The 20,003-nt window shown below is 35.5% G+C and overlaps 2 protein-coding genes and 1 pseudogene across 3 annotated transcripts; all 3 read left to right on the top strand.

Annotated features, from left to right (window-relative positions):
* The first annotated feature begins 240 nt into the window (after positions 1–240).
* LOC104601334 (transcription factor MYB64) lies at positions 241–2,852 on the top strand. Its single transcript, XM_088896970.1, has 4 exons — positions 241–695; positions 805–931; positions 2,007–2,256; positions 2,326–2,852. Exons 1-4 carry the CDS (start codon positions 283–285, stop codon positions 2,835–2,837), a joined length of 1,302 nt encoding a protein of 433 aa, XP_088753096.1. The 5' UTR covers positions 241–282; the 3' UTR covers positions 2,838–2,852.
* Positions 2,853–5,179: 2,327 nt separating this feature from the next.
* Positions 5,180–5,517, top strand: LOC104601332 (protein translation factor SUI1 homolog pseudogene; annotated as a pseudogene).
* A 7,398-nt stretch (positions 5,518–12,915) lies between these two features.
* On the top strand, positions 12,916–19,646 carry LOC104601231 (myosin heavy chain-like protein). 2 transcript variants are annotated; one of them, XR_016081959.1, is made up of 5 exons: positions 12,916–13,240; positions 14,262–14,580; positions 18,506–18,564; positions 18,658–18,766; positions 19,277–19,646. XR_016081959.1 is itself a non-coding variant. In XM_010264498.3 (4 exons), the coding sequence occupies exons 1-4, from the start codon at positions 13,012–13,014 to the stop codon at positions 18,687–18,689; spliced, it is 639 nt and encodes a 212-aa protein (XP_010262800.1). In that variant the 5' UTR covers positions 12,916–13,011; the 3' UTR covers positions 18,690–18,862. The 2 variants fall into 2 exon arrangements, 1 of the variants encoding a protein (XP_010262800.1); XM_010264498.3 differs by lacking the exon at positions 19,277–19,646 and having other exon boundaries at positions 18,658–18,862.
* Positions 19,647–20,003: the final 357 nt, after the last annotated feature.

Here is a 20,003-nt window from a genome sequence, read left to right as displayed (position 1 = left end):
ACCCCCCTACCTCTAATTTCAGCTTTTGTCCCAAAGGAAGCTGAGGCGTTACAGACGCTGTCAAACCTCAGCCGTTGGATGCACCCAAGATCGATGGTTGTTAAAAACCAGCCCAAGTGTGGCTTATCAAATGACTAATAAAGAGTTCTGTCTTGTATAACCGTGTTCTCTTACATGGATTGGAAGAGAAGGAAAAGCCAGCCCAAATCGAGTGCAGTTTTGATGCAGGTAATTTGAGAAGCAATTTTCTTTTCTAATTTTAATCTTCTTCAAGCTGCCGTCATGAAACAGAACCTTCATTTGTTTCGGCTTAGTACTACTCCATTAACAGCCATTGAGAGGTTTCTTTGGAGTCCAAGCGATTTATCACAGAAACCGACCGAGTTAAATGTAACTGAGGGAGAGACGCTCGTTTCTTCAGATGGGTTCGTTGATCTTTCAACTACTAGTGGTGCAACCGATGGTTACTCTACTGGAGCTTCGTTGCCTAATCTTCAAAATATGAGCTTCGTAGATGGGTTATTTGTAGATGGAGACTCATTTAACTGGACGAGTGAGAACAGGAATCACGAAAAGTTGGGTGTAATAGAGAAGGTGACATTGGGAGAGAAGGAAGCAGTGAGTTTAGGTAAGAGAACCAAGGGTGGATCTTCTGCTAATTTGATAAAAGGACAGTGGACGGATGAAGAAGACAGGTGATGCTCAAAACTGTTATATAGATTTGATACACATTTAACTTAAAAAGTCTGTTTTGAATTGAAGATTAATATTAATTTGTACGTTTTTTTTTTTCTTTTTCTGAAGATTATTGATAAGATTGGTGAAGCAATATGGTGTGAAGAAATGGGCTCATATTGCTCAGAAGTTGGTTAGTCGGGCTGGGAAGCAGTGTCGAGAACGATGGCATAATCATCTCCGCCCTGATATCAAGGTTTCTTCTGCTTGTCTTCATTATTTTCGTGGGCATATTTATTTTCTTTTCTGTACATGTTCATTTTATTTCCTTGTATTTTCTTTCCTGTATGCACTGATCATGAGATCTGAATAAGGTTTCCATCACAACTTTTTTTTTTCATCTGGGCTTTGTTTCTGAAGTTCTTCATGAAATCCTGGCTCCTTTTCACATGTAGGTTTTTGATTTTCTGCAACAACTGATATCCTTATGTACAAGAAGTTATGCATTTTGGTTAGTTTGTTATAATTATTTTTTTTTACAGGTTATACAATGATAAAAGAAAACCCTATTACTTTGTAAGAGATGTCATCCAGTTATATTGAAATGTTTCCACGAATAGGCCCTACAGTTATGGTTGAAAGAGATTTTATTAGTTAGTAGAGGCTCTTAGCTAGTTGTAATAACTGTAGAAAAAATATTGTTTTTTTTTCTGTGCAAACATTACATTTCCATTTACAGCTTTTATAAGGCAAATACGAAAGATAAGTTAGTTTTGTTCTCCTTTATAGAACTATATTCACTAATATAACCTCTTTCAAGTTCCAAAACACTATAGTAATATCAAGTTTAAAACGGGAGACAAAACAAACACAACATAATTGGATTGTTTAAAAACTTTTCTCTTTTTTCTATAATTCTTATACATATGCATCACATATGTTATATATGCAGAACTTTATGTAGAAAATACATTCTAATTTCTAATAATATATATACAGATTTAAAAAAAAATCATTACTAGAATTCATATGATAGAATAGTACCGTTATCAACTGTGTAACCAAGTTTTTTTTCTTATTAGATATTATTTATTTATAAAATATTAATCATAGCATACCCCTCTAAATTTGTGTGCTCATTTTAAAACTTTCCATAGTAAACCCGACAATTCTCTGGTCAGCCTTCATTTCTTGTTTAGCATCTCTCACTCACATTCCTTTTTTATTTTCAGTTTAGTCTTCATTTTCATGTGATATTGAAGGGCTTTCCTAGAAAACGCCATTCATGCTTTATGTTTGTTCTTTCATCTTCTTTTCGTTACCTTTTGTAGAAGGATGCATGGAGTGAAGAAGAAGAGAGATTGTTGATTGAAGCCCATGAGAAGATTGGAAACAAATGGGCAGAAATCGCAAAGCGAATCCCTGGAAGGACTGAAAATGCGATAAAGAACCACTGGAATGCTACGAAAAGAAGGCAAAATTCAAAGAGAAGGCTCAAAAAAGCAGCAATTCAAGGAGGAAAATCAAAGCCATCTCTACTACAAGAGTACATAGAGAAGATTTTGAAGGATAACTCCACCAATAAAACCCCGACTACTCCCACTAACACGAAGGCCACTGATTCCACACTCCCCACGACCCCATCAAAACAGTTAAGTGTTACACTCCCAGAAACATCTGAATCCACCCTCACAGAGGATTTTCTGACATTGATTGTCCAGACATACGACGAGGAATTGCATTTCATCACAAAATTCTTTGAGAACATCTATGAACAGTCATCCGATGGTACGATTGTGGAGTCTACAAATGAAGATACAGGTCATGGTTGGGATTTCCAAAATCCTCTCCCTTTTGACTCTCAGACATCTATCGAGGCGGATGAATGTAGTGGCTACTCTTCCACGACCCCGATCACAAACGCGTACGTTGATAACATCTCTGGAGAAGATACCAAGACATCACATCTGTACTCAGATCTTTACCTCTCCTATCTCCTGAATGGAGCTACTTCTTCATCCTCCATGAGTCAGAACTACTATTTCGAAAACCCAGACATAGACCTGCTGAGGAATCAATCTTCTTCAGATGGCAAGAAAGAGATGGATTTGATAGAGATGGTATCTTCTCAGTTCTCTCAGAGCAGTAGCAGTAGCTTTTGATGTTTAGATCACTCATCATCAGTGTTTCTAAATAAGGATTTCTTACCACATTTTGTTAATTATTGAGAGTGTTTTATAGATTGAATTAGGCAGGTATTTGAAGAAATGGAAAGAAGTTTCTTTTGGTAGGGTTGACAGAGAAAATTAGTGTACTCTACTGTGCATTTCTTGATTTTACATTTTTACCGAGTCCAACGTGGCAACATCTGAGTTCAGATTACACTAGAGTTAGGGGTGTCAATGGACCGGTTTTGGGTTGGACCCTGTCCAAATCAAAATCAATTTGGATTGGAACTGGTCCATTTGTAATGGATTTATATTAGAATAGGTCAGGTTGAACCAATATCCATATCCAGTCCATTAACATAAGATAAGACTATAAGAGTACGGATCGATGTCAATGGACCGGATTTAGAATTGACCCAATCTAAATTAAAAATTAAAATCAATTTTAACTAGGAGGTGCAGGTTGTTCCATATATAGTAGAATCGGATTGGACCAATATCCGATCCGGTCCATGCATTGACAGCCCTACATGGCTACATGTATCTACCTTTCTCCCAAGAAATCAATAATGACTAACAACCAGTATGTACTCTATCAATGAAAAGCTTCTTTAAGTGAGTGTGAGAAGGCTCGACTTAATTAAACAGTCTATCCCATTAAGACATGGCTAATGGAAAGCCTCGATTACAGCAGAAACCAGAGTCCACATCGTGAATTAGCTGAAATCCAGAAAGACTAGTAGTAATTCCATACTTCCATCCCAGGAAATCCATAATTGATCTTTTACAGCCCATGTTTCTGTTATTAATAGGTTGCCATTAAATGACGAGTCCACAACGACAATCTTTGATCTCTTTTTAAACTTAATTAGACAATGGAAAAACTTCCCTCTCTAACGAATTTCTTTTTTATTTTCTTCTTTTTTTTTAACAAAAAAAGGGGGTATCAAAAGAATTACCTTACAAGAAGTAAATGAGTGGGTAACCCATGAAACTCTGTGGGTGCACCAAATTAACCTTCCAGACTGAGGAATTAATGGGCCACTCATTAACTATGCTAGAGCGTAAATAGACATGAATGAAGTCGAATCATCACTGCTTCTCATGCTTCAGTAATGGGTGAAGCTTTGATTGATCTGCTCTGGAGAAACCTCTAGAGTGCCCGTTTGGGAGGGCTGAACAACAGTGGCTTACGGATTTGCAAAGTGGGTGCCACATTGGCTCCTACCACCTTTTTATTTTTCAGATTTAAATCCTGACATTAAACCCAAAAACCTTAGCCCTAAATTATTAAACCCTAACCCTAAACCTTAAACCTTATAATCTAAAGTTTAAATCCCTAAGTCGCTCCTAAACCGTAACCCTAAACTTTAAATTTACTGTATAAAATGCCTTGGGTAGGATGCATGTTCTCCAATTGGAGTAGGAGCCAATTATTTTCTGCCACATAGACCACTTATAATATATTTTTAGTGAAAAATCCAGAGAGCCAAAATTTGGGTGTCAGTGAGTCATTTGATGATTTGAAGGGCTGTCCGCTTCCATCCTCTTTGAACAGTTAAACATATACTTCTTTGTTTCTTTCTTCCTGTTTTTTAATCAGAATAGCTAAGAATATACATTTGGCATGACTTAGGCTATATTTGGTGAATTGTTAAAAGAAGTACTTGTTGCACAAGTATTTTTTAGAAGTGTTTCTTTTAATAACCACTTAAGGGTGTTTGGCAATCCACTTGTGTTATCACTTATTGTGTTTTTTAAGCATGTATTAAGCGGGGATGTTTGGTGAGTTACTTTTCCCACGAGTGATTATGTTGAATGACACTTTTAGCCCCCGCTTTACTCATACATATAAACAATGCTTTCTATATAATTATAATATACATTTCAATGAAAAATCGCCATATCACCACATCATGACACATGAGAGCTCATGTAGGCCCACACATGGAGTTCCACATGGATAATAATAATAATAATAATAATAATAATAATAATAATAATAATAATAATAATAATAATAATGATAATAATAATAATAATAAGGGTAAAATAAAAAAACCTCCCCTGAAGTTTCTGACAACCATAAAAATCTCCCTTATAGTTTCACTTTAGAAAAAACCTCCCCTAGATTTTTAAAGAATTTGATGAAAACCTCCCTTCTGTCAATGACCAAGACAAAAAACGTTAAATCGGTTAATCATTTTTTCTAAATACCTATTTTACCCCTATCAACATGTTATCCCCTTTTCCTCTCCCGTCGATCTCTTTCTTCTTCAACTAGTCATACATTTGAAACTCCATTTGTAGTCCTCCACTTTCAACGTCCAAGGTTCATGTCTGAATACGACATCCAGATTCCTACAACCTTCCATCCCTTTATAGAGGCAAATGCTAAGGATTGAGGTGCTATGGCAAAGGAGTATGTGCATGTGCATATATAGCAGAGAAATGGTTGGAACATCCTAACAGTGCAAGGTTTGAGGGAGGAATTCAATTATTTCAAAATACTCAAGGATATGAAGAAGGAATTTTGTTGCAATGGTACTATTGTCCAGGACCCAAAGCTAGGCCAAGTTATTAAACTTCAAGGTGATCAATAGAAAAATGTTTGACATTCCTCATTCAGGCCGGAATTGTAAAGAAGGAACATATCAAGATTCATAGTTTTTGAGCAGCAACAAACTAGTTCTTGCATTACTATACTTTATGCATGTCAGCAAAGAACTCCACTGTCCGAAGAGGAGGGACACAACATTGATTTCACCAATCCAAACCCATTATTTATCTCTCTCTTTTTTTCTCCTCCCTCATCATTGTCCCTACACAGCATTGAACTGCCTCCACACAGCCTGAATCTCCATGGCAAATATAACACCACTGTTGGAGGCACGGTGGTCGCCATTCCCAACCAAGTGTCATCTAAAGAAGAAGACAGGCCATCAAGTTTACACTCAGATCGATGGTGATGATCATTGGTCAGATTCAAACGTCAAACGAAGAGAGAGAAAGAGAGAGGTCATGTTATGTTATGAGTTATGATCATTCTTCAATCTTCATTGCAGTTTGCAGGACAGATGCTGGTTAACCTACAACCTCCGCTTTTCTAGTATAGTAGTGTATGGTCCCTCAAATCTCAATCAAAGATTCATCAGATTCCATGTTCTATTCACTTGGAATACTGCTGGATTAATTTCATGTTCTCATGGTTTAAAAGAGAGAGTGGATTAATTTCATGCGTTGGAATACAACACCGAACCACCCCCATAGAGAGCTTCCGAGGACAATTCAGTGTGTTATGTAGGGACAATGAGGAGGGAGGAGAAGAAAAGAGAGCTGAATAATGGGTTTGGATTGGTGAAATGAATGTTGTCTTCCTATTCTTCAAATGGTGGAGTTCAGGGGTAAAGAGGTCGGCAGGAGAGGAAAGAGTATAATATGTCAGCAAGGGTATTATTTCAGTAAAAAACTAAAAATAGATGCAACTAATTTGCAAAAGGGTAAATTAGGTATTTAGAAAAATTGATTCTTTCGTTTAGTGTTTTCCATCTTAGACATTGATGGAAGGGAGGGTTTTATCAAATTCTTTAAAAATCTAGGGGATGTTTTTGCTAAAGTGAAACTATAAGGGAGATTTTTATGATTATTAGAAACTTCAGGGGAGGTTTTTGTATTTTACCCTAATAATAATAATAATAATAATAATAATAAGGAAAAATTCCAGATAGGTACCCTTTACTTTAGGCCGAGTGCCAATTTAGTAGCCAAACTTTAAAATGCGACAATCCAGTACTTGAACTTCCAAAATGCGACAATCTACTACCTACACTTAATGGACTGTCAGTTATGTATATCGCATGACCTCATGTTCGATTAAGACTTTTGAAAAATATCAAAATTACCCTTGGAAATAAGACATGTTGTTCATCATCTTCTTTCTCAAGAAAATGAAATAGAGCCCAAGCTCTCAACAATTCGAACCATCATTTCATGATGAAAACCCAAGAGCCCAAATTAAAGGGCTCCCCACTCGCTATCCTCCAAGAGCCCAAAATAAAGGAAGTGACAAACCCATGTTTTTAAAACCCAAACTTCTTTTAGAGTCCGAATCTGTTATATCTATCAAAAAAAATAAAAAAAATAAAACTATCTATGGTGCAAGCTTAGAAAGAAGCAAGTGGAAAGAACACAGATGAGAAATAGTTCATATTAGAACGCAGAAGACCTGTTTGACCGTTTTTCCAAACAAAAAAATTTCTTGAACTGAGTATTGGTTGTACTTAAAAATAGGGGTGATCATTTCAGCCTGGCTTGCACAATCCTGGTCCAGATAATCCGGGCTTGGGCCTGGGTTTTGTGTTCAGGCCCGGCCTGGGCCGGGGCCCACATCAGGCCCACAAATTTTAAGGCCGGGCTTGGGCTTAATACTTTAAGCCCGACCCAGCCTACATATATTTAAACTTACACATTTTGTGTATAATATATACATATGTATACATGCTTTTACATTATATTATATATTTTATATATAAATATTATAACATGACATGTATAATTTATATTACATGTACTATTTTATATTATATAATGTATAAAATATGTCTATATGTATGTTATGTCATTTAATATATAGATATGTAATGTTTTATATATGAGTGACATTGGCCTGGAATCAGGCCCGGCCCAGCCCGAGCTCGTATAGACCTGGGCTAGGGCCTATGTTTTAGGCCTAGAACCCCGGGCCGAGCCGGGCTCGGGCCTAAGCTATAACCCTTATCATAAGTGCAAAGACCGGCCTGGCCCATTATCACCCCTACTTAAAATCATAGAATTCAATTACATGTATTTGAAAGCACCTTTAGAATATGGGCCCCCTTTCTCCTCGCCCTTGCGCTGCACTCTCCCTACAACGCTAGCACCAGTACTCGACCAACCTCCTTCGGTAGAGCCACCCCCTCCAAAAACACTACTAGAGCACTTTTCCCATGCTCCTTCCCTCTTCCCGCCATCTTCGTTACCATCTCTACCTGTATTGGAATGGCCAAGGTGTGGGCCTTCAGCTCCGCATCTCCCACTAGGACCGTACACAGAAATTCTAGCGTAGCTAGCGCCCACTCCATCGTCGATCCTTCTAGCTCTGCCACCGTCTCCACCACCTCTACAACCACTCCCACCTCCACGACCACGTGGCGATTGCATACTGCCAAGCATAATGCTAGTAGAACTTTTGTTGTAGGCTTGGCACCTACCGAGTCTTTTAGAAATCCTACCACCCCACTCATTACCGATGGTGAGCGGGTGGGGTCTCAGCTTCCACATGCTGGAACTCTCACTATTACCTTGAAGATTTGGTTCTTGTATTGACATGAGAATTTGAGTGCCAATGGCTCAACGACGATCCATACGCCTATAGGAGCAAGCACAGTGGTTGTGTACTCTACACTTTTGTAGGGCCATTGTTGACATTGGCGACAGTCCTCTAGTGCACAGTCTCTGATGGTTTCTTCCTGTCACGAACAAGAAATAGAATGCTAGGGCAATTGAGGTTGTCCCAACCACTTGGTGGAGCGTACAAACTACTATTTACAAGCGAAGAAGAATTGTAGCACCGTAGAACTTATTAACAACAGGTACTAGATTGTCGCGTTTTAAAGTTCAGGTACTAAAATGGCACTCGACCTAAAGTATAGGGTATCTATCGGGAATTTTCCTAATTATTATTATTAATGCTAATAATAACTAACAAATGAAAATTCAGATTATTCAAAAAAATTAAATTGTATAAAATTTATTATACAAATTTATAATAAGCAGTTACATATCTTTACACTGAATAATAAGCAATTCAAAAAAGAGAACAAAAACTGAACGATAGTATGAGCACTGTCTGAAATCCAAAGTAGCAAAAAAATCCAATGAATTCACGATGGATAATAGGAATTCGGGTTTGATTTATGTCCTACATGAATAACATTGAATTTTTCAAAACAAAGACATCAACCTAAATTTAATATCAAGAAATTAAAAACAACATGAACAAATAAAGCAATAAACAAAATTAGTTTGTAAAGAAAAACCAACATACCTGAACACACAAACGAGAAACCTCTAGGACATCTGTAAAATAAACCCTGTATAAATGAAATAAAAATAGCATATAATCCAACCAGCTTAAACATGCAAAAGAAAATTATTTGGTAATAGCAGAATTTTTGTAGCTTTTCACAATATCCACTTGTCTTGTTCTGCTTTTCATTTCTTTCATTTCTCTGTCTTCTCTCTTTGAAGTATGGGTTTTACAACATCCATCATTCCATTTTTGTCCTCTTTAACCCTTTTCACTTTCAAGTGAACAGTTGATGTTAAGAATAAATGGGCGAAGCAGAGTCTTCTAAGCAATGCGATGCCAATACTACTTGCGATCAACGGTCAGAGGTTTTCATTCTCTGTTCCTCTCATAGTCTTTTGAGATTCATTTACACTTCTTCTGTGGGCTTTGGTTTCATCGGTGGTCTTCCAAAATGTGTTTTTTGTCTTATTATATCAGACTATTCGGTTTTATCATATGGAAGGCCCATCCTGCTATTTTCGCATGAAAAAAAACAATTTTAGTATGATGAATACCTTTTCTTGCGGGAAGAGAAGGCCACGCCGCCTTAACAAAGGCCCATCCAACTTTGATATATATAGTAGATTAGATTTCTTTATTTTTAATATATACTTTTATTTATGCATTTTTTGAAGCCTAATAAACTTATGTCGATTTTATATAAATTTGCAGATATTTGAATATTAAACAAATTGAATTTGAATCCATATTTTACACATCCATAGGATATTAAATCGAATTTAGTCTGATCTCTTTAACAAAGTATTCATTGAGTCCAAGTGTATAGCAGCTCTCGTCACCTTTGTGAAGCATTGTTAATGTTGGTAGAAAAAGTATTTTACTATGCCGGAAAATTCAATTACGGCCAGCGGTAAAGGCGAGTAACCAATAAAAAAACTTATAATAAGTGAGGCATCATTAGCATTACCTTGTTATTTTTGCCACATGCCATCTACCAATACACTTGATCTGCCATATGTTTACTTCAAACGTCCACGTCAACCTATGTCTACTCAAAATTCAGAGGCTCATGGTAAACACATGGCAACCTATGTCTACACTTGTTACAATCACGTAATGTTGTTCATATAATTAATAATAAAAAATAAATGGAATTTTGATTTAATATTAATAAATTATTACTGTTCATGCAAAAACTGAAGAAAACATTAATAATAAAAAATAAATTATTATTAGTATTCATGCAAAAAATAAATTATTAATCATATTATTCATATTAATAATAAAAAATAAATGAAATTTTGGTTTAATAAAAAATGTAGAAAACATCACAACCAAAAAAATACTACTTATTTCAGCATATTATTGTTCATATTAAAAATCAAGAAAAAAAAGTCATCAATCACATATTTGAGCACATTATTAACATAATCTTCAACAAAAACGGATCAAAAAAATACTAGAAACACCACACGAATGCAATAAGAATTAAAAAAAAATATCACCAATTATTCATATTAAAATTCCAAAAAATAAGCAAAATTCGGAATATGCAAGAACGAGACAAAAGAAAATTCAGTAATTACTTATTATTCATGTAATATTCAACAAGAACGAGAAAAAAATTGTAGTTGTTCATACAAAATATTATAAAACCAAATACACATACAACATTACATCATTTTTTAGTTCATATATTACTGAAAAATTGAAAAAAAAATGGTTTTCACTAAAATATACAAAAAAAAGGTAAAAAACATTGAAATGACCAAAGTAGTAGGATTAGGAAATGATCGCATGCGAGTTTCAGGTGGGGTTTTTGTCCAAAATTTCAGATCTGAGAGAAATCACGCAAGCAACAACTCAAATGTTAAAACACTTCAAAAAAACAAAGAAAAATCAAGCTTTGAACGAAGATGAACGTTTGGAAATGCAAAACGACCCACCCACCGGTCGATTTCATGCCACTAAAGTCGTCACCAGTCGCCCTCCAAACTCTTGCTGCCACTACCCTATTCGAACTGGGCGAATGGAGAAGACAAGGGTTTACTCCATTCGCGGGGTAGCTTGGGTATTAGAAAACTTTTTAGGGACTGAACCGCTCCAGAATTTTTGATAATAAGTAATTAGAAAAAACCACCTTAAACCTATTTTTTGTTAAGTGCTTTCTTGAAGGGTAAAATACAAAAATTTTCCCTGAAGTTTCTGATAATCATAAAAACTTGCCCTATAGTTTAACTTTAACAAAAACCTCTTTTTTATTTTTATAAAAATCGATAAAAACCTCCCTTCTCAATAATCAAGACAGAAAACGTATAGAATTACACTTTTATCCTTAAACATCATCTGAGCTATTTACAAAATACCATTTTTGCCCTTACTTGAGCAACTCACTACACTCCCTGTACTATTGAAACACTCGAACCCTAACCCTAACAGTTGCTTGTTGGCCGGTTTCTTCATTAGAGTTCATTTTTTTTCACCGGAATATTCTACTTCCCTTTCGTTTAGTTTGTAGCTGTTGTAGTGTTCGAAATATTCTTCATCGGAATTATAATAGTCCTGACTGTTCAACGATTTGTTCGATCAATCTTTCCAACTAAAAAGTTCTAGTTGAATGGTTGTAGGAGAAGCATCTCGTCACAATCTGCAACAGACAAATCGTCACCGTAGAGAGAAGAAACAAAAATTGTGAGGGCTCTCGACGGAAACGTGCCCCAATCTCTTTGAGCAACAACTGGTCTGAGCTTCCCGCCTCCATTCCAGTGTTCATCTCCGACCACGGTGAGCTCTCCCCTTCTCTCTGTTGCCTTTTTATGTTTTCAATTTTTTTTTTTTTGCTTTTCTATTTGAGTTTTTCTCTTTAAAAACAAGAAGATCCGCTCCAACTTCACAAAGATAGGATGGGATCTCCATTGTTTTTCTGCCCTCTCTCTCTCTCTTCGCCATCATCAATGGAAGTAGAAGAGAGCCATTCAGCCACAAGCATTTTGTTTTACATGCAGCAGGATGTTGATGTTACATAGCTTGTCGATTCATCATGAAAGTAATTGCAAAAGGTTTAAAATTGCATCAAAAGTAGAAGGTTGGAGAGGTAGATTGAGCTCTAGTTCTCATTCTCTTATGTGGCTTGAACCAGAGTTTTCTACCCAATCACCTCGAGTCCCACCTGGATGAAACTAGTGTAATAAAAGAGGAACCAAGATAATAAGAGAGGGCAAAGGGTATTTTAGTAAAAATAGGTATACAATAACTCATACAGGGGTAAAATAGGTATTTTAAAAAAATATCATAGGTTTAATACTTTCCATCGATTTTTTTTGAAAATAGAAGGGGGAGAATGACAGTTCAGTCTAGGGTCAGAATTTGTTGGGTCAAAGTATTATTGGGGTAGGTGCATTGATGCATAGAGTGTGAATTATTGACATTTTGAATGTTTATAGATCTGTAGTGAAAATCAGAAATCTGCATTGAACTTGTCCCTACTTCTCAGTTTATCAATTGCTTATTGTCCTATTAATGTGAATGTGTGATCCCAGCATTTCTTTTAAAGACACTTATTAAAAACGAAACCAATACTACAAATTGGTTCTAGGAGTAGGTAGGGGTGGTAAAGAGCCGAGTTTTTCATGAGTTATTTGATATTTGATATATATAATTAAATTATAAAAAATAATATATGTATAATAAAAATATTATAATTATTAATTATTATAATTCTTAATATTTTAAATATCAAATAAAAAATATTTTTATATATAATTTTTTATTTATTATTCGACTCGTTTCGGCTCGAATCCACCCCTACCAGCTGGCTACCTTCTACTTCCTCATCTTTTTCCGTTTTTTGTAAATAAATTTCTTTCTTTCTTGCAGGTAGGATAGGATTGATTTTTGGCATGGGCCCCTCCAGTCAATCTTGTCATATTTTTTATTCTACCGTTCGATTGGAATCCATTCACATTATTCCTTTGACACCAATTCCACAGTTAAAAGGCTTCTTTCCTTTCCAAGGAGACGCGTCGTCAAATTGCAACTCTTCTATTCGGAGCTCTCTGGTACACGATCCATTTCATCAAGCTTCCGAAAGCAGGAAGCATGGAGCGATTGAGATCGCGAAGAATCCATATCCAGTTTGATGCCTCAGAAACCCTAGCTCCCCAAGACGAAAGACTTCGATTGAAGCCTTCAGAGAACGTTACGGAAGAGCAAGAACCTTTTATGGGTGTCAAAGTCCGAAGAAGAGCTTCGTTTCGCAGAGACTACAAAGGGGATTATCTAGACGTTCCTTCGCAACCTTACCTCATGAAGATCTTGGAGAAACAAGGTATATGCTTGTGCGCTTATTTCATTGAAATTTGCTTTAGCTCTTTCTTAGTATATCTGAAAATTCGATTCCTTGCTAGAGATTTGATATTCTAACGTTTTCCTGTTGTATTATCCATCTTTTTTCTAAGTTCCAATCGTTAGCTCAAATTTGCGAAGTTTATGCTTTTCCATATAAGTTGTGCCATTTCTAGAAAATTTCGAGTTTCCACTACTTTAATAACGATTCCATGCTCCAAAATCTACAACTTGATGTTTATTTTTTTTTTTTTTTCCTAAAAGCCTTAGATTATTAGATTTCAGTAAAAAGATACGATTTCTCTTCTAGATTCGTATCTTTTTGACTATCGGAATATGATAATTTGATTGTGGTACTCATCTCCCATCAATGCAACTTTCTCGTCTTAGTTCCATTATTTTTCGAGTTGGTTCTGTTGAACGAAATGTTGATGAATATTTTTATTAATTTATATCCTAGTAGATGATTGATGAATGCTTCTCAAACTTGTAGGATGCATGCTTACTGCTTGGTTAGAAATCGTTTTCCTCTTTTTTTTTTCCATTTATTTTTGGCATATAAGTATATAACTATTGGCATTATGTTGGCACCCTATAAACAGAAAAGAGGAGAAACCCTATCAAGAACACCCTAATCATTCGATAAGAAACTTTTCATTTTTGTAGGTTCAGTGTAGTTTCTTACTAACCATTGCAGAGAAGCTCGAATCAGATAGTTTATATGTTCTAGCAGGACAGTTTCTGATGAGGGGTAATTTGCCAGATTGCGTGACATCAGTTTCCGCTACTACTCTTCTAGGTTATCTTGTATACACAGAGTGGTCATGTCATGGATTGAGTTTTGAATTAGAACTTGTACTGAATATTGAAGTTTTCTGATGGGTATGAAACCAATTCTGTAGTATCTGGGCAACAAAATTTGTAGGTGTGATCTACCAAATGAAGAATGTTAGATGCACGCTCTATATTTGTATATGCTAATGGGATATCTTCAATTTCTGCAGGTGATAACCAAGTGGTCTTTGCTGATAGGGTTTTGAAGTTCACTGGATCAGGGAAGATGAGACGGCGTATTTTGTTGATTACCGACTTTGCCATTTACATTGTTGACCCAGAAACTGGCTCACTTAAGCGGCGTATAGCACTTGCAGCTGTTGAAAAGCTTTGTTTGAGTGAATTAAACGATAACTTCTTTGCCATTATCATCCCAAGCGAGTATGATTGTCTCATGGCCAGTACAAGGAAAACAGAGATTGTAACAATGTTAGTTGAAGTTACCAAGAGCACATCAGAGTATGAACTGGAGGTGGCTTTCTCCAATAGGTAATTGATACTCATGTTGTTTTTTCACGTCCTAATATTTCCATAAAAATGTTCTTCATTTTTAGGCTAAAATTGTCCTTCTATATGTGGCATGGCCATGCGAACTGGATCCTTTACCATTTATTTCGTGGAACCCCTTTGAATTGTCCAAAGTTGAGTATTGTTAATTGTGGACTTGGAAATACCTACACCATGTAGTCTCCCATCTTTTGTATTTCTTTAGGTAATAAGCAAAATTGTGAAGATGGTTCAGGCTCGTGTAAAAGAATATCTGACCAGGACAACTTCCATAGATATGCCTAATTGATTGATTATACTGTGGGTCCATACATGCTTTATCCATATACAAAGTAGAATAGATCCTCATTCTGAACCAGCAGGCCATGGGATTCAACAGGGGCAGAGATTTTAGCAGTGCTACAAAGGTTTAGGCTGGAAAATGACTTAAACTATACAAAATTGTAAATTAAGGGAGAACCCAATTGGTGATGGGCTGGATGCAGGATGAAGAAAGAACTCCTTAGCAGTATAGCAACATTATGAGGGAGATAATGAGATCAAAAGAAACAGAATTGTATATGCAACTTGGGTTTATAGATCAGTTAACAGATTGATAGATGCTTCGGCAAGGAGTGGACAGAGAATTTATTTTGGGGCAGGGGAAACTGTGATGTAAAAAAAGATAGTGGCCATTGATTTAAAAGGCGCATTTTAGGGTAGGCGCCTCGCCCAGGTCCTAGGCGCAGCCCTTTCAAAAGGCACACGCCTGGTGCGCCTAGGCATGTGCCTAGTGCACCTTGCGCCTCAGCCCAGGCGTGTGCCTTTTGAAAAATTGACACTTTTTTGCTTTATTTGGTAATATTGTTCATTGATTCATCCTAATTAAAACTATAAAATCATTATTTTTTATGTGAGAACTAAGAATTTAAGACCTAACGTGGACTTGTTTGGGCTTGCTTCGAGGGGCATGGCACAAAGGAGGCTCGTAGAATAAGGAATGTAATATGTTTTACATCACATTAGCTACTTGAAGTAATGCAATTGAGAAAAAAGAGATTGTGGGTTTTATATGTTTGATTTTATTTTTAAATTCTCATTTGAATATGCTTTACATGCTATATTTATGTATTTTAATTTTAGATAATAGGTTTTTTAAAACATTTATTTTAAAATTTAAGTTTATATTTTTATCAATATTATGTTTAATATATTTTTTTTATTTTTTTGTGCCTTGCTTAAAAAGGCGTGTGCCTCACCTTGTGCCGTGTGCCTCAAGTGCAAATTGACCCCTACACCTTTTTTGCGCCTTGCAATTTTAAAACATTGGGCCTATCAAAAAACGTAAAAAGATAGTGGCCTATCAAAAAATGTAAGAAGATAGTGATTTTTTTTTTATAAGCAGCAAAAAAATATTGTATTACTGTAAAAAGGGAGAAACCCTCAGAATTTACAAAAAGTGTGACTATGATATCTGCATGACATATACAGTATGTTCAAAAAATGATGGAACTCCATTCATTCCAGAAGCAAACAGGAGTAACTCCTGAGAACTGATTTAGTGCTTTGGCTCATCTCATCTAGGTTCATTCAATTCTACAGATAATAGCTTCTGTGGTAGAGGCCTTAGCTTCAAACATTCTGCTGTTTCTCTCTTTCCAAATGGTCCAACAAATGATGGAAGGTAAAATTGTCCACCCTCCAACAAGACAGCAGATCAGCCATAGAAAAAGGAAAGACCCACTGTCTGTGGAACAACCGAAGAAACTGGCACCAAATCATATGAGATACAGGACAATGTATGAGCAGATGGTTGGATGATTCTGGCACCTCTACGAACAAGCAGCAAACATTCTCCAGTTTCATGCCCCTTTTCTGCAAAGTGTTAACAGTCTAAATCTTTTCCCACATCCCACCCAGCAGACCACACAAAAAAGATTGTCTTCAAAGGGACTTGAACCTTCCAAATCCAAGCTCAAGGGATTGTAGGGGAGAAACCACTTAGAGCTCTGTAACAAGATTTAGTGAAGATGAGACCTGTTTTCAATAGCCTCGGAAAAATGGACATTCATATGGACTCCATTCAGTCTTTTCAAGAGTTCCTCAAGCATCTCCAATTCCCAATCATTCAAATGTATTCTAAAATTATGACACCACACCAGCTTAGAGTTACATAAGTCAATATAGTTCTTAACTGGTGCCTCCCTTGTTAGTAGCAATGCCATAAAGTGATGGGAAATCTTCACACAGTGGCCAGTCAGAACACCATCTCTCCCTGCATAAAAAGTGAAATGGCGATCATCTCAGGGATGCTTGTCAAATTTTTAATTAATCTTACAAAACTTAATTGTAGATACTTTCTAGCATATTGAGCTATCTAAACATAATGATGTTCAAGAGTTAATATCAATTGCTAGTGCCATGTTCATTTGTTCTTTTAGTAAAATGTTGTATTACCATGAAGGGGGACATCCAACTTACATGTGATCTCTAAACATGTATATTTATTTTTTATAGAAAATGCAAAATATCAAATTAATTGACAATGGTAATAGATACCATATAATTTTTCTTTCAAGGCTAACTTTCGGCTCTATCAAATCAAGGTCAGCTCGTATAACTTCTTGGTATCATTGAATGGTTTCTTGAATTATGAAAATACTGGTTTCAGATGATATAATCTAAAGATCATATTTAATAGATGATCTGTGGTTTCTGCCCTTTCGAAACATAAGATGCAGCTATTGATGATCATCTTATTGGTTGTTGGTACTGAACCTATGTATTTTTGTTCGAGGAAGCACACCACATCAAGAATACCATTTTATTAGGTCCCAGGGGATTGGTCTGCTATCCAACAACTTAAAGCAGCATTAGCATCTTACTCCAAAGCCATTTATCTTCCTCCAATATAGCCCTAGGTAACCTTCCAAACAAGTCAAAAGATGTAGACACTTCACATGAGTGACATGGTTAAACAATCATAACCTCTTAGAAATATACACTATGTTCTTCTCTGTAGAAACCATTTGTTTCAGGAGAAATGAAATCCCACTCTGGTTTTTGAAGTGGCCTACATTTAATTGGTGAGTAAAATAGTGCTCTATGTTAGTCAATGAAAAGCTCAAAAATTATACTACCCATTTGTTGGAACACCGGGTTTATTGTTTTTCTTTAATCCTTCTTTCCCATTATCTGCCCTCTAATATTGGATAAGAAATAGCTACAAGAATGTTGTCTTTGCCATTAATATTCAGCATCAAGAATTTATACATAGAAATTGGTACATAATACCATGTTCATCAAGTAAAAGCTTCTTACATATGTCAATTACATACGTAATACCATTGTTTAAAGACAAGAGAGGGGATCTGTCAATAAAAACAAGGGTGTCATAATTTCAGAAGCTAACTTAGATTCTTCAAGACCACTTTAAAAAATGGTGTCTCAATTAGAAAATAGAAACAATTTAAATAACTCCTTAGTTAGACAAGTATCAATTTAAAAAATGAAATAACTTAGAAAAATATGGTTCATCAATTTGTAACGTATCCATAATTTGGTTACATATTTCTTAATTGGCATGATCTTGGATTTGTTGAATGACAATCAAATGATACTTTTCAGCAGTAATAAATCAAGTTATTTGTGCATACTTTCCAATATGAGGCCATTAGTAGAGTAAGACTTGTACCATGTTTTCTTCTATCAATAAATTTCCCTACTTTTCGTAAAAAATGAATGAATTAAATAAACCAAGTCAATTGGCCCATTAATTCCATTATTTTGTGCATCTCTTTTTTTTTTGTTTTTTGTTTTTGATAAGATAAAGAATGATTTCATTACTATTTCCTTATTATCCTATTTTCCCTTGACATTTTGCTAAATGATTTTGTTTAGCTACCTAATTTTTCATGTTAATCTGTAGATTTGAATACAATACTTCTTCTGTACTGGTCAAGGAAGTTCAATTTGAGGAAGTTGAAGGTTTGTATTACGTGATATGCTTTATTCATGAAGATAGATTTTGAGTGTTGATTTTTCCTAGTTCCTAAGGCTTTTGATATTTTTAAATTTCAGAAGGTGTGAAAACGAGGATTGTGCGGAAGTAAATGGCTATTTTCCTTGTAACATTACATACTGAGATTGAATGGAATTGTAGGGTGGATTGGTTTTGTTCCTTGTAAAGGTAATTGATTCTCTGTGTATTGTGCACGGCTTCTATTGTCATCATCATAGAATAATGTATTTTATTCTCTCTCAAATATATTTTTCTTTTCATGTATTTGCAAGTTTTGCAACTTAAGTATCAGTTTCAGATCAATTTTATATGTTAAAGTGGAAATAACAAAGTGACTATTAAAAGCCACCTCAAAAAATAGTGTTTCAAAGCCTTAAACTATCCGATTCTCCTATGACCATGAGAATTGCTAGACAAGTGGTTGATTTTCCAAAACACCCCATGCTCTGCAGCTATAGATCATGATGCAATAATATTTTATCAGTCTGGGCAAATCCAATGGGTGCTGATGACTGCCTGACTATATCATGCAGAATTGAGTCAAATTCTGAACCTGAGAGTTATGATCTAAATATAATCACCTAGTGGTGACATGGTAACTGAGTTTTCTCAGTTTATATATATAGTCAGTTCAGTTATTTATCCTAGTGCAAACCTTTTTACATGTGTTAAATTCAGATAAGTGAGATGGTGCTGGATGGATGATACTTAGAGGATGATGGGAGGGGGAACATAGTGCATGTGTATCTGATCACATACTGTATTAGATGGTTTTGGTCTTTAGAGTCTCACGAAAATGGGCTGGAGTTTGTTGGGTTTGCTATGAACAGCAGTTTCTCATCAATAGAGAAACACAAATCTGCAGTGAACGGAGGTTCTCTTATTATTGCGTAAAGAAGAAAAAGCAGAGAAATTCACCGGGGATGCCCATTTGGAATTTTGGTAGTATTGTGTTCCCACTTTTTCTTTTTCTTTTTTTTTTTCTGTTTTTGAGAGAACACTTTCATTTATTTCAAGTTCAGTATTTATTTTGCTTTTGATCTTTCAATTTCAAGCAAAATATGGTGGCATTTCCCATCTTTGTTGTTTTTTTTTTTTGTTTTTTTCATTTGCATAGTTCGTTTTGCAAATATTTTTGAAACGAATCAAATTAACATTCTTCTGACATAGCAAAAAACAGGGAAAGAAAATCGTGGCTTGTGTGGATGCTATCCTAATACTGTATAAGCCTTTGAGAAGATAATAATGTTTAAAGATTGTTCCCTTTTAAAGTGTTCTGATGAATGGCCGTGCATGGGAAACATTTGATAAAAATATAAATATAGGGGGTTGAGTGGTTGACGATTTGATGGAGTATCACACATTAATGAGCAAGGATTAAAATATTGATCGGCGTATTGTATCT

Source organism: Nelumbo nucifera, chromosome 2 (genome assembly GCF_055504915.1).
Source record: "Nelumbo nucifera cultivar China Antique chromosome 2, China Antique-T2T, whole genome shotgun sequence".
In the NCBI taxonomy this organism is placed as follows: domain Eukaryota; kingdom Viridiplantae; phylum Streptophyta; class Magnoliopsida; order Proteales; family Nelumbonaceae; genus Nelumbo; species Nelumbo nucifera.
The sequence above is the reverse complement of the archived record's forward strand: the minus strand, read 5'-3'. Positions and strand labels throughout refer to the sequence as shown.